Source organism: Odontesthes bonariensis, chromosome 17, assembly GCF_027942865.1.
Source record: "Odontesthes bonariensis isolate fOdoBon6 chromosome 17, fOdoBon6.hap1, whole genome shotgun sequence".
Lineage (NCBI taxonomy): Eukaryota > Metazoa > Chordata > Actinopteri > Atheriniformes > Atherinopsidae > Odontesthes > Odontesthes bonariensis.
The window spans coordinates 9,991,650-10,006,057 of NC_134522.1; the positions used below are offsets into that span (position 1 = coordinate 9,991,650).

Consider the following 14,408-nt stretch of genomic DNA (forward strand, 5'->3'; position numbering starts at 1 on the left):
AAAAATTGAGGAGAAATAACAAAAAAGTCTTTAAAATCTCTATTGGATCAAAATGTTGCTCAGTTACTTTCTATTCCGCAGAACATGTTGATGGAGGGAACTTAATGGGAGGACGTTTACAGTAGAGAATACAAAGGTATTTATTTCCAGAAAAGTGCTCTGGCTGTTTGGTTCTAACCAAAGTCCTCAAAGTTCCTCGGCTTTTTACCCTGTAAAACACGGTGAAGACAAAGCAAAAATAAAACTACCAATAAAACCATTTAAACTTTACTTCAGTTTTTCTACTTCTTGCAGCTTTATGCCTTTTCGTTGCAGAGGGAAAGGCTAAACCAGATAAATCCAGATTTGTTTGACTGCTTTTCTAACTCATTTAAGCATATCACCAATTTACAATACATGACGCAAAAGATTAAACTGCCAAACCCTGAAGCATAACGCATAGATCAACGTCAGTATCACACCGAAGAGCATGTGCTGCGTTTGCAGATGAAATCTGTTAACTTGACATAGTTGCATTGGGTGAATAATGCTGACTTGAGAGACAATTGTCACAGTTTGTTGTATAACATGGACCCAAGTGTAGACCAGTGAGAATGAAAAGACACTTTATGAACATACTAAACAACTCGTGTCCACACAAAACAATAAAATACTGAACAGGCTGACTGGAAAAGATCAGGGTAACAATGACAACCTGATAAATATGAACAAACAACCCAAGGAGTAAATATACACAGAGGGAGGCAGTGACTAATGGCAAACAGGTGTGTGGTGGGAACAGAGCAGCGGTACAATCATCAGCAGGTGATCGCAGACAGAAAAATAAACAAAAAACACTTACAAAATAGACAGACTTAAATTAGAGAGAACAAAACTACCAATATAACTATCCAAAATGAGCTAAAATGCTCCTACATGTTCACCAGCTGGTTATCTGCTTCTGGTTGGGCAGTTGATTCAGAGCACAGCTTCTCTGAAAGCAGCTGCATCAAGTGACAGCAGAAAACAAGGGTCATGTGCCCCACCTGATCTGGTTGCTGCAGCTCCAGAGCATGTGGAGTGACACTCAGCCCAGTCAGTACCAGTCAGTACTTTGTCTGCAGCCTTTTGCATCAGGTGAAAGATTTTCAGGGATTTATTTGCTAAATTATGCTTTGATAATGCATGGACCAGTTTCTCAGCATCACTGTGAGATGGGATGCTTCTGGTTTTGGTAATGTTGCGTAATGAAAGAAAGACACTTAAATGTGTGCTTTAAAGACAAATCCTGGTTAAAAAAAAAAATGTTTTTAAATGATACCAGGGTTCCTCACACTATGGGCATATGTTAATTAATATATGCACACATTATGGTGCTGACGACAGAAGCTTTTTTCTTCCAGTGTCCAAACTCTCTCACTCAGAAGCGCGCACACACACACAAGTGTGCGCAGATCAGAGGAGAGAGCAGTAGCCTACACCGGGAGGGAAGCGTGTAAAAATCAGCACAATAACCCCTCCACCACCTACAGTGTTTCCCTGAAGCACGTCGGAGGCAGCGGGCTGTGAGTGGAGGTGCACAGCGGGGTAAAGAAAACATTTTTTTTCCTTAAGTAGCGAGGGGACAGTGCTTTGTCTTCTGACACGCACGCGTACACACTCAAACATCCCGGAGAGCTTCAAACCCACGGCGCGCTGCAGGGAACCCGCCAGGTACTGTAAGCTGACTTTTCCCACTTCTCCATCCGCTTCATTTTGAGCTTTCGCTGCTTCTGAAACGCCTGTGAGCTGAAGGAGCGTTTGGAGGGGGGGAGGGTGTCGACTCAGTGGTAAAGTCAAAGAGGCACGTGTTTGTTTATGGAGAGGAGATAACCGTTGAAAGCGGCTCCACAGAGGGTTTGTCTTTGCACGGGCGACTTTTGCGTGGGACAGCGCATGCATATTTAATCAACGAGTGGGCAGCGATAATCCAGAGCGCTGGCTCACCGAGTGGGCAAGCAAAGCAGGAGGATGAGGAGGATTCTGGTGACAAGTTTGTACTTGATCAGCTGTTCCGTCCCGCGCTGTTGTGCTTCTAAAGGCTTCTGAGGAAGTCTGCATGTTGGGCAGAGTTGTCTGATATCTGGCCTTTCTTTTTAATGTGGAATAAGTGGAACGGGAGATGCAGGGATTAAGATAATCCATGTATGTATATTTCATTATAGGAAACCCTAAAGTTTAATTCTATGTTCAACTTGTTTTGTTTTTGTTTTTTTTTTCGGTATAATGACTAATGTTCTATTAATGTTTTTTGAGTGTCACGGTTAAGCCTTCGGGAGTCAGTGTAGCAGGCAGTAACAGGCGCTCACAAACAGAGCCAGCACGTTGCATTCCGATCGGTGCTGAGCACCAGCAAGGGCAGATTGGGGAGGGTTGTGGAGCACATTTGGAGGACCGACGACGCATGTGAACGGCGCAGGACTCGAGACCAGTCGAAGATGATGATGATGATGTTCGCTGGCTGCTTGCTGCTTGCCGGCTGATCTGGAGTCCGTCCTGGCTGTTAATTGGCGGAGGTGCGCTGTCCGAGGTGCTGACAGAGCCGCCGTTCCCCTCCTTTTTCCAGTCGAGACGATAACGCACGAACCGACGTGAATGCCGAGCAGCACAACACGGCACACCGGTTCGGCGGTAAACGCAGCACCCCCGGCCTGAGTACATAGGACCGCATGTCGTCCGAGCGCTCGAAACATGGAGATAATTTTCCTGCTCGTCCTCAGTTGTCTCGGCGTCTCTAGAGTCACAGCAGGTAAGTTTGTGTTGATGAGTAATTACAGGGATGCTTTCCCCAAATTTGAGCGCAGCAGCTCATAGCCCGGGTGATGATTTGCTGCCCAATTAAACACACCATGTAGGGGTTACCATCGGCATGTGTGCTGCTGCATGAAATGAAGCTGAAAGGTGTAGCCTTTAGACCCGAGCCAGTATTGTTGTGAGGCGTTGCTTTGCCTGTTGTGTGTATGTGTGTGGAAAGAGCCTGTTTGCAAGATACAATATGCAGCTAATGAAAGAAACATGGAGGGCTGCAGCTGGTGAAATGAACTGTTCACACAGGAGGCAGCCACACAGAATTACAACCAGACATCTGGATAAATGTGAGACTGAACTAACCTGTGGTACTCTTTTACTGTTTGTGTGTTTGATGTGCCAAACTGACCTTTGAATCTCATTTCAGCAAAGCAAACTGCTGCACACACTCTCACACAGACAAACATCAAGCTTAAAATGCCATCAAAGCTCACTGTTGACCCCCGCTGAGACTGCTGAAGGGAAATTTGTTGACTGTTGATCATTACCAGACATTGTCAGTCAAAGTGGGACTCCAATGAACTGCCACTGGAAACACACGATTAGAGTGCTGAGGAGTGACAGCAGCTCCCTCTCACACCAGATCCATGGAAACGCCACTGATGCATGCTGCTCCACAGAGAGTGCTGGTATTCCCAACATGTACTGTATCTATAAAACATGCTTTTTAGAGCCCCAAACTACACATTCTGGACCGCTCACAGCCATGAAGTGCCACGCTTCACTCCTGCCATCAGCTTCGCTCCGCATCCTCCCACTTCACAGCCTTTCCACTGATGATGTTCGCCGTGCTGCTGCTTTCCCCTCACATGCACACATTTGTGCAGTTTACCAACACCAGTTATTTAATTCGCCCCATTCTGTCACGGTCCCACAAAAGTAAACAATTATTTTTTACTGGTACTGCGAAAGCACGATTTCTCGTGGCATGCTGTGTTTGAACTACATGAGCTCTGCTATGATGAATAACTTTGTAGAATATGTATTTTTGCACATATGTAATTAACAACCTTCAGTTTTTCAAGTTTCAAGTTTGTTAGTTGTCTTTAGGGACGAATGAAATGTTAGTTAAGGGTTGAACAAGAAAATTTGTGTTCATGCTTTCTTAAATGAAGAGTTGAAGCTGACCCAAATGCAGAAAGTTGGAAAACAGAAGGAAATAAACTATGTTCCCTACTTCCACGCAGAGCAGGAGGTACAGGAGTGGCTGGTAGTCCTGAAATAAATTTTAAGAAACAAAAAACCGAAATTCTTTAAAGCAGGAAGGAGTTCTGACATAACATGAACATACACACTGGAGGAACAAGAATAACCTGGCACTGATATGGGGGTTATGACTAATAGAAGGCAGATGAGAGGCAATCAGAACTGAATCCAGGTGTAAAACAAAGACAAAGCTAAACCAAACAAAATGCCCGGCAGAAGTAAAACTGAAGACCAAAAAGCAGGAGTTAAACGAAATTGAGAAGTACAAGGAAAGAAAGACTAAAGCAAACAAAACTGAGAGAATTAAACAAAAACCTAAAGCCCGTCAGAGTAAAAATCTGGAGTCAACATGTTTTAGTGCAGAATACAAAGAAAAAGGATTCATCTTGTGATCACTGGTTTTAGTGGTTGTGCCAACTATGTTGTGTGCTCATCCTGTGCTATCTGGCAGTGTGATAATGGCAGCATGCTTTGGATCCAGTGGGCTGTGAGGTGGGGGCCTCTGTGGACAGTTTGCTCCAGTGCATCCCTCAGATGTGTTCAATCACATTTGCAAGCTAATTCATCGTGCTCTGGACCAAATGTTTCCCAGCAGCACATTACAGGGAAACAGTATAATAAATATCATTATACAACCCATGTTTAGGCGCTGGAGCTTTAGATGGTGTCATATAATCTCCTTCAGCAAAATGAGTCAACCACTAAAGGTTTTTCTGTGGCCACAGGCTGATATATAATGCTGAGATAATGTTTTCGGTGTGGTTTCTTTTAAGGAATCTGACCAAATACAACAATTTTGACAACAAATTGGACTCAAAACGGATGAATAATTCTTAAATGCTATTGTGTTTGTATTGTCACACTCTGCTTAAGTACATATATTCTTCACCATCTCTGCAGTGAACTTGTTTTAAAGGAAAAAAATAAATCAATTCAGCGAATGTTCACAGATGTACTTACAAAGGTATAAATACGCATTTGCATTCTTTGCACCAGATTTATCGAGCCGTGTTATGAATGGTTCTCTTATGATCTCAGTCATTGGAAAATCGTATGGACAAGAACAAGCCTGGTTTAAAACATTTGCATGTAGTTGACTCTTTGGGGAAGTAGAGGAAATGAAATATGTTTAATTTGGTGGTGTCGGCTCTGAAAGCACGACCAAAAGAAAAACTGCTGAATGTTTAAAAGCAACTGAGGGGATTAATTCTGTAAGTTCAGAGCAAAGGACCCTGTAGAGGTTAAAAATAAATGGCTGGATCACAACCAGAGGCAAATAACACACTTTAGCTCACACAAAGTCAGCATCAGGGCTACAGCAGGATGATCAACAACTTCTGCTTTACCTGCAGCAGTCCACAGTCTCTCCACACATTCTTCCTTTATAGATATTAGTTTATCTGGCCCTGGTCTCTCATATCCTTTCACCTCTTACCTGCAGCTAATAAAAACCTGCCAAAACATCCATTAAAGGAAAAAAAGGACTTCTCTCCTGGGAGCTTCGTGAAGTGAGACTGCAGAGGTCAGCGGCTGTTTTCAGGGCAACAAATCGATTCTGAAACTCTTTGAGTCTAAATATTGAGAGGAAATTACCAAATTGTTTGCTCAATTTTTAGATTCACGATTCGACTGATCCAAGTTTTTTTTTTTCCACCCGCTTTACTTTAAGACTTAGACACCTGCACTTGGAAAACCAGGCCAAATCGATGAGGTGGAGAGGTGGACTGGCAACAGAGAGTGGGTGCACGCTACGGCACCATAAATTTACACAGCGGTGACGGCTTTACAGTGTCTGTGTTTAAAGTGGCTCATAAAGCGCAGGTTGATCCCAGGAAAGAAAAGATAATGTTTCCATGTAAAATTTAAATCTGCTTTCTAACACATTCATTTTAATGAGGCCATAAATCTCCGGAGGCAATTTTCCAAGCTGTTTAATGGATTTGAGTTTGGAGAAGCAAAACAAAGAAAAAAAAGAATCAATCAATCAATCAACAAATTGAACTCGGATGCAAGCGGTGGAAAGACTCATGGCTCATTTCTTTGTTTGAGAGACATTTTTTATAATGAGTGAAGTAAACAGCCTCTCAGATAGGAGAGGGTTTTTTTGTGTGGCAACAAAAACAAAAGGAATCTGGCAGCCACCTGCCAGGTGATAAATTCTCTATGATTGCAGTATATAGTGTCAAGTGCTTGGCCATCGAGCATCCATAGAGACGAGTTAAAGGCTGCAGCACCATCAGCCAAAGTCTGTAAATGCTATCCATCTTCTACCTCTCACACTAAATTACTTTGTTGCATGTGGATGTTTATGCAGAAAAAGACTGAAATGGATGTGATTTTGTGGCTTTTTGTTTATGTTTTAAGGGTTGTAATGCAGACATGTCACACTGCAATACTTATTTAAAAAATTTAGAATAAAACAAGCTTTTTGATTTGAGCTTTTTGCAGTTGCTCGGTATTAGATGAGTGCTGAGCTGACACAGAGTCCACTGTGAGTGGCAGAGGACGCGCAGGACCTACATGTTCAGTCGCTAATGAGAAACAGCAGCCGAGCGTTTTCTGGTGCATTTATAGTCGTCTAAATGAAACCCTGCAGCTTGAATCTATTCAAATCCGTGTTCTTTAGTCCTACTGGCTATCTGGGGCAGCCTCCTGATTGGAGGGCTGAATCATCACTGTTCATTGTGAACAGGCTTTTTAACAGGGCACGGAAAGGCGTGTGTGTAGGGCATGTCAGACTGTATGCAAGAGTAATCCAGGATGTATAATTTTGCATATGTATGTGATTATCAATCCATTTTGGTTAGTAATTATTATCTTTTTTGTTTTTAGTATATTTTGGTTTTGCACTTCATTTTGTTGAGAGGTTCACAGCACATTTCTTTCCACCCAATACCTGTATTTTTGATAATGCAGCAATGGTTTGTGTTGTTTCTGTCTACTGGTGAAGTTTGCAGATTTTCCAAACAGCTTCAACTTGCAGGAACTTCTTAAAAAAAAAGGTGAAAACTGCATTTGTGTGAGGAAGAAAGACATAGAAAAAGCTGTGATTTAAAAAAAATGAAAGAGTCGTGTATACCAGGCTTTAGACTATAAAGATGGAGGTTTAATGTATAATCTAAGTTTGACAGAGCTGTGGCTCTCCACAATACAGGATTTGGGCTGGGCATCGCATTTTCTTACTGTCAGTTTTCCTACCACCCTGCCATATTTTAATCACCACCTGACAACTAAATTGACAGAAGCTTGAGGAGAAACCATTTTCACACAATCCATTCAAAGTAGCAGCACAGATGAGTGTTTGTATCAACATGCTGCTGCTCTTTCCTCTGGCACTATCCAACTCTCTGCTTCATCTTAAAAAGCTTCTTTGAGCTCTTTGATAGCTTGCCAGTGGCTTAGTAAGAAGCAGATGAATGGGGCGATGGCCTTGTGTTTAATAGTAAAGGCTCAAATATGTGATAGCCAGGATTTAGACCAAACAGCGGAAGCAAGAATTACACAGAAGATCATTTAGATTTTAATCTCATCTCATCAGAAATGGGTTTTTTTGTTTTTTTTAAACGGGTTTGCGTGGGTTTTTTTGTGCCAGTTTGCCTGTTTTAGTGAAGATAGTGTGAATTAGAGGACAAACTGGCACCATGATGTGGACATTGGGCCTGTGGGAGAAAGAGGTTGTGATGCCAAAAGACTGACATGGCAGCAACAGCTCTCTGACGCAGTCAGTCATCTGTCCGGTATCGTGTCCGACTGTCACAGAAGTCAGTGGCATAAATGTAACGGTGTACTCACACGCTAACAACAGCCAGTTCCTCTGTCATCTGTCATTTACGTTCAGAATCACCCGCATGCCTTTGAACGGCCTTTGATACTGTTTTTTTTTTTGTATTATACTTAGATTTCCCACTTCTCAGAGATTTATTTATTCTTATACAACTAGTTATCATAATAAATGTCAATGGAGATTGCTTACAATTAAAAGTGGTTGAAGGTTTAAGATGCAATAATATAAGATACAACACACAGGGCAGAAAAAAACAACAACTTCCTCCAGCTGTCTTTGGTAGATCTACAAGCTGCTGACGAGCTTGATGTTAGATTTTGCTCTTGGTTTCGTCTGTATTTGTCTTGGACGTTGTGATGTCCAGTACTTGTCAAAGGTCACATATTACACCCTGAGGGAACTTTTTCATTTTTTGTGTTCTCGGTCCAGTTAGAGACCTGTGCACGCACACTTTGACCTTTACAAATAAAATGTATTCCAAGACAAATAACATCCCTGGTAAAGACCCCAAATATCTGAAAAAGTCACATTCAGTGGGCCGTTCAAATCTGTAGAGGAAATATATGTCACTTTTCAAGGTTAACCGGTCCCCTTTGTCATTATTTCTGCCAACCGTCAACTTCAGATGACGCTGCATTTACTGTACCCCATAACTGGGAAGTTGAAACTCTTTTCCTCTCGCTTTTAGGTTTGCTGTTAACATAATATTAGTTCAATGGTTCCCTCAATTAAAGAGAAATTAATAAGAAACAGAAATAAATAAGCTAATAATGGTCTACCAGTATGTTGTTTAATCTTTTATATTCCAATAAGAAACTCTGGCTTCTAGTTTGTGCTCTTTAATTTTAGAGAGTGTTACAAAAACAATCATCGGTGAAACATTGGCCTGCTAAACGAGTTAATGGAGCCAGTATGTGAGGAAGGAGGAATTGTTATGTGAGTTCTCAGTGACTTTATTACGGTCATTAATGGTCATTACGTTCTGAGCTGATTTAACAACAACTAAGTTGTTGTGAAATCAGCTGAGTGACGACAGAGAAACGCTCGTGTGTAAGCAGACACAAGGCAAACCCGTTTCACCTCTGTTACCATCTCCCTTGCTTGTAGTGCTTGGCTTTTAGTGTAAGAGTTTTGAGTGTTCGGCTAAACTAGAAAAGCTCTATATTACACGGTGCATTTAACATTTAGGTGCACAGTTTGCATTGTACTATTAGCTCAATTTTTAGCACAAACATGGGAGCAAACATATCAATATTGTAGTACTATAGATATACATACCCCTCTTAACCCACTGCTGTTCCTCTGAGGGGCGATTCAGAGGTGGCTCAGCACGGCACCAGCAGGCATTTTCATACATGATGAAATAAAAGTCTGAGTGTATGATACAATGTATAGTTCAGTTCTCATGTTCAGTTCGATTTTCAATTCCCATTCCAGTCAATGAACAGAAGGAAAAGAAAGTCAGCTCAAAATCCAGTCTGGGGACTGGATTGGGGACCATATCCTCTCAGATAATCTCACGATGTATACCACGTGATCATGGAATTCTTAAGCAACTTGCCAGTCATTTAAAAGTCTGAGGTCAGAGGTTAGAGGTGGATATAAGCCCCAACAGAGCCGATGATTCAAGAAGAGATCCCACAACAAAATGCTCTGATCCGGGATAATCCACACCATAACTCTCGTTAGATTGAATCTCCCCATCCACTGACTCTCCAGACCAACGTGAAACCCACAGTGAAGCCTTTCAGTTGCATCTCTGGGAATAGTGTTTCAAACTGGCGCCTGAGTTGGCGTGAAAGGATTTGTAGACTGACGTGATGGGGAGACCATGTCAACTTTAAATGGGGTAGAGGTAGAAGAGCACAAACCTCTCCTCCTCTCTGGGTTCTGTTTGCTGCCAGTTGGTTCTTATGTGCCAGCTCCGGCTGCTGCTTCCTCTCCGTCCTCTGCTGGCTCCAGGGCAGACTAGACACTATGTAGACTTGAGGCACAAACAGATAATGCAGTAAAATATGGGCCATTCCCAAAGGATCTGAGTAAATTTCATTGGCAATGTATATAGGAATTTTTCATCTTACACCGTATATATTATTTTTTTCTAATTCTGTTGATAACTGTGGTTTTAAACACTTTTTTCTACAAAGAGCACTTTAATGTAACACTAAATAATTAATTACTTGTACAACCCATGTACTGTAATCAGTCATTTTAAAACTATATATGTGCATCCTCAAGGAGATCAGGGTTCAGGTTCTGAAGGTAGAAATGATCTTTTAAGAGGAAAACTGTTTGAATTCTGCTCACTCGGTGTCGTCCACAGCCCGGCAGAGCTTTAAAATAGCATTTTTGTTTGGCGCATATCTTTTATGGGGTTATGTGTGGTGGCCCAGATGGTGTAGTTTACATTTGAACAGTCTGCGATGCAAACGGGCCCTTTGGGAGTCACCTACACTATAGTACCTTCATACAGACACCCACTTACACTAATTTGTTACCCCTTGCAAAAGGTTGACCCCTTGTTTCAGAAGCTGTGCTTGACACAGAAATGTCAGGAGCCTTTCTCTTTACCTTTGTGTAAATGTGAATGTAACCCCCTTTAAGTAAGCACTTGGTGACAGTGGGAAGGAAAACTTCCTTTCAACAGGAAGAAACCTCTGAGATGGCAGCCGTGTGCCGTAACCACTTGGGATGAGCGATGCGTGGGGGGGGAAAGGAAAAGAGAAACTACAAGCAAAACACTGGGCAGCAACCACAGATCAAAAACATGCAACTATGCATCCGGAAAGAAGCACGGAGAGGAAAGTACAAACCCCAAGAGAAAGAAAACACAAAGCTAATGATATGCAGTAATGGCATCAAGATGAAGAGCTAATGCTTGAATGAGAGGCATGAAAGAGAAACCCAGAGAATGCCAGTGGCGAAAATAGGCAGTGAAACATAGAGGAGTCAGAGCAGGAATATTTTTCATGTACTCCCTCCTCCACCTGCCTGTGACACCGATCCTGTAAGCGTTACTATCCCAGCTGTGCGCCCATCATCCGCAGGGCTGGAAGAATTCCGCAGAGGGAGGGAAGCTACGGAAAGTGTGAAGTGAAATACAGAGAGAGGAGGAAAGTGTATTATAAAGTGCTAATATCATATTCATAACCCTATATCAAGCTGTGAGCTCCTTTAGAGTTATAATTTCCTTCTTATATCACTACCCTGCCTGGGGTGGGGAGGAGGTGGGTGGCTGGGTCTGTTCCTGATTTGAGAGTGGATTTCATTAGCAGTGGGCTTGTCAAATAATCAGCCTCACGGCGCTTCTCTGCCTTTTTGAATTAGATGGCTTGCAATTCTCTCTGTACCCAATGTTGCATTGATTTTCATACCCTGTTTTTTGACATTTAATTAGAGAAATGTGAGTGTGTGTGTGTCATTTACTGGGAAGATGCCGTTTTGCAACCCCATCCTCTCCACCTCAGTGCACTTGTGGCTGGCAGGATTGGAAAATTCATTTCCCATGAGTAAATCATTTTTCTTCAAAAGGACAAAAAGACCCTTAGGTGTGATTATTTGACAGAGCCGAGCTGCTGTGAACGGAGGCAGACGGGACCCCAAGGAAGGTATATCGACAGTGTGTATAGACGTACAGGTATGGTTGATACCATGTTCGTTGAGCATACCTTTGAACGTCTATTGGCAGCCAGAATTAGTAAAAAAATTCTGAAGGCGTTCAGAGAGGCCGACTTATGGACATCCGCAAATAACCAGAATCAGCAGAGAAGTTTAAACTGTTCACTAAGTGAGCATCTGTGGACATCCAGGAATGACTAAAATTATTTAATCAGTAGCTTGATTACATCAAGTTGACCTTTGATGATTTTTTGTAGTTTGAATATTGTTTTGTGTTAAAAACAAGCAGACATTAATTCACTTGATCATCTGTTCTCACGCTTTATTTCACTTGTTTGCAAACACATTTGTTGATATTATTACACTGCACTGTGCACATTTCATTCCTGCACACTATTTACATGTTTATGCAACCCAGTCTCATGACAAAAAGCAAGACAGTCACGTAAATTTAATCTATTCTTGTCCACAGACACAGTGTCGTTGCATTTTGATAAATACTCACATATTGACTGTTTCATCGAGGTTTTGCACTTAGTTAAGGTTAGGTATTAGGCTACATGCTTCTGATTCGTTTTAAAGAACACTGGCTTTTGTTGTGCACACCCCCTAACCTGAAACTACCCTTGAGTGCCTGGAGGCTGACATACAGCAGTTCTTAACATTGGTTTCCTGCCCTGCACCACTCTGTTTTGCTTTGAGGGCTTTTGATTGACTACTTTGTGTCCTCTTCAACATGACAGAAAATTCTTATGTATAGCTGTACTTTTAAAGGGCTCAAATGGACATTTGTTTTTATGACAGGGAAGTTACATCCTACAATGCTTGCAGGAGCCAAACAACATGAAATTAACCAAGTGTCTCCAGTGCTGCTTTAAATTAAGGTGGTCAAAGGTTAGAAAAACATCATCATCATAGAATTTACCCTGTAAGAACGTATCGCACCAAAATATCTTTTTCCTGGATTGCAAGCTGCTGAGTCCCTCCCCGTTGGTTAAACACACGAGAAGTGTTTAGCACTTTGAAAATTGTGCTGGATGGGACAAAAAAATTGTAAAAAACAAACAAACTCAATGCCAATTGAAAAAGGCACCAATAAAAAGTGACTATTTCTCATTTTGCTGTGCGATCAGGCTGCTTTATATCAAGGTTAAGATGATTTAAAAAGCTACTCATCTAATAGATGTATTTATTCAGTGTTTATTACAGTGTGGAGTAGGAACGCCAAGAATCTTTAAGGGGTCTCTGGGGCTTTGCAGCAGAGCAGTTTGTCACTATAATTTTATTCCTAAGGAATTTTCCAAAATATAAAACCTATAAAGAAAGTTCTGGCTCCAAGGTATTATATATATATATATTCATGTTGACAGTTCTACAATCAAACTGAGTTAGAAATCTTTGCTTTGGTTCCTGGAGATAAATCTTATCCGTCAGTAGTCCTGAGTGTGTGTGTGTGTGTGTGTAGTTTATATCTACGGGTCCATAACATGAAAATATGAGAACCATAGATCGAGGTGACCATATAGAGCATCTGGCTAAAAGTTTTTTATTAATTCAAATCTTTTAATCATTCATTTTTTGCTTCTTTCATTATTAGCCTTTTGCATATAAAACACTATTTCAATTCATTTGTACAGTATGTAGGAGCTGCAAACTTGTGTTAAGGATTGATCTTTGAAAATGTGGCTTTCAACAAAGGATTTGAGTGCATAAAGGGTCAGAAAACTGACTTCAAGAAACCTTTTAACAGCAGCTGGGGTGGCTGTGGCTCATTGGATTGAGCAGTTATCCCCGACCAGCAGGTCAGTGGTTTCATCCGTGGCCCATCAAAGTGTCCTTCGGCAAAACACTGAAACCCACTTTGCCCACAATATGCTCATTAGAGTGACTGCAGAGACAAAAGCACTGAACAAATAAGGTGCAATGTATATAATAAGATGCACTGTATAAGCCAGCGTGTGAATGGGTGAGTTTAATATTCTGTCTTTATCATGACATCTATTCAGTTTTCAGGGAAAGACATAAAAAGTTTGATTCTGGCTCCTCTGAAGATGTCTGCTGAATGCCTTCAGAAGTCCTGGAATCGTGTGTTTATGTGTGGAGGAAACACACAAAATATAGCTTCACAAATACACAAACATAGACTGTTTAAGGCGGCATCCCAAAATAACTGAAAAACATACCTATATTCTAAAAGTAGCTAATCTTCCTACACTGTAAACCAGCTGAACAGCAGCCAATGCGTGAGAGGCATGAGCTAATCAATAGCGGAATAGTGTATGAATGTGTCAGAGCCAGGCTAGCGGCTCTCCTTTTCAGCCTCCATCTCCTCACTGCACCAAGATGCCCAATTGAAGTGTCAGCTTTACACACCAGGCCGTGGAGGAGCTGCCAAAAACATCCCCAGCATAGTGCAGAAATACAGCGAGGAGCGCTGGAGAGACAGACAGAGATGAAACAAAGGAGAGACAAAAACATGTAGACGGTGCATGTGTGAGAGCGAGGTTTAGCACCAAGTGTCCATAACAGTCAGAGAAATAGGTGTTGAAAACATAGAAATACAAGAAATGTACGGGGTGGATTTTCTCTGACGAGGAGATGGCAGCTAAAGATCCAAAAACTCTGACAGATGTATGAAACAAATGACAGAACAAAGAAAAGAGGGAGTCCATAGGGGAGCTTCCTTTTGTGGTTTATGTAACAGTATAAGCAGTCGTATGGAAAAGATGTGACAAACAGCTGGCAGACTTTAATGAAACAGGAATTGTGGACAATGAATTATAAAAAAAATGACATTGTGTAAGAGTGTGAGCGTACCCATGTGTTAGATAGCACCTCCAAATTATTCACCAGTTGCTTCAGCCTTTAAATGAGACTTAAACACCTCCATCTCTCCACACGTCAGTGCTTCTATTAAATGTTTGTTTGTGCATCCACAAGCACAAGACCACAGGCCATGGTCTCCTCTGACACA

The 14,408-nt window shown here is 41.6% G+C and overlaps 1 protein-coding gene across 2 annotated transcripts in view; it reads left to right on the forward strand.

The window, feature by feature from the left end:
• Window positions 1–2,183: 2,183 nt before the first annotated feature.
• Window positions 2,184–14,408, forward strand: part of fndc5a (fibronectin type III domain containing 5a) — a 35,182-nt gene continuing 22,957 nt past the window's right edge. For both annotated transcript variants that reach the window (XR_012766850.1, XM_075448535.1), the window contains exon 1: window positions 2,184–2,767. Coding sequence is in view for 1 of the 2 variants with exons in the window: in XM_075448535.1 (XP_075304650.1) it covers window positions 2,710–2,767 (58 nt within the window). In the remaining variant the exon portion in view is untranslated. The remainder of the gene's footprint in view (window positions 2,768–14,408) is intronic.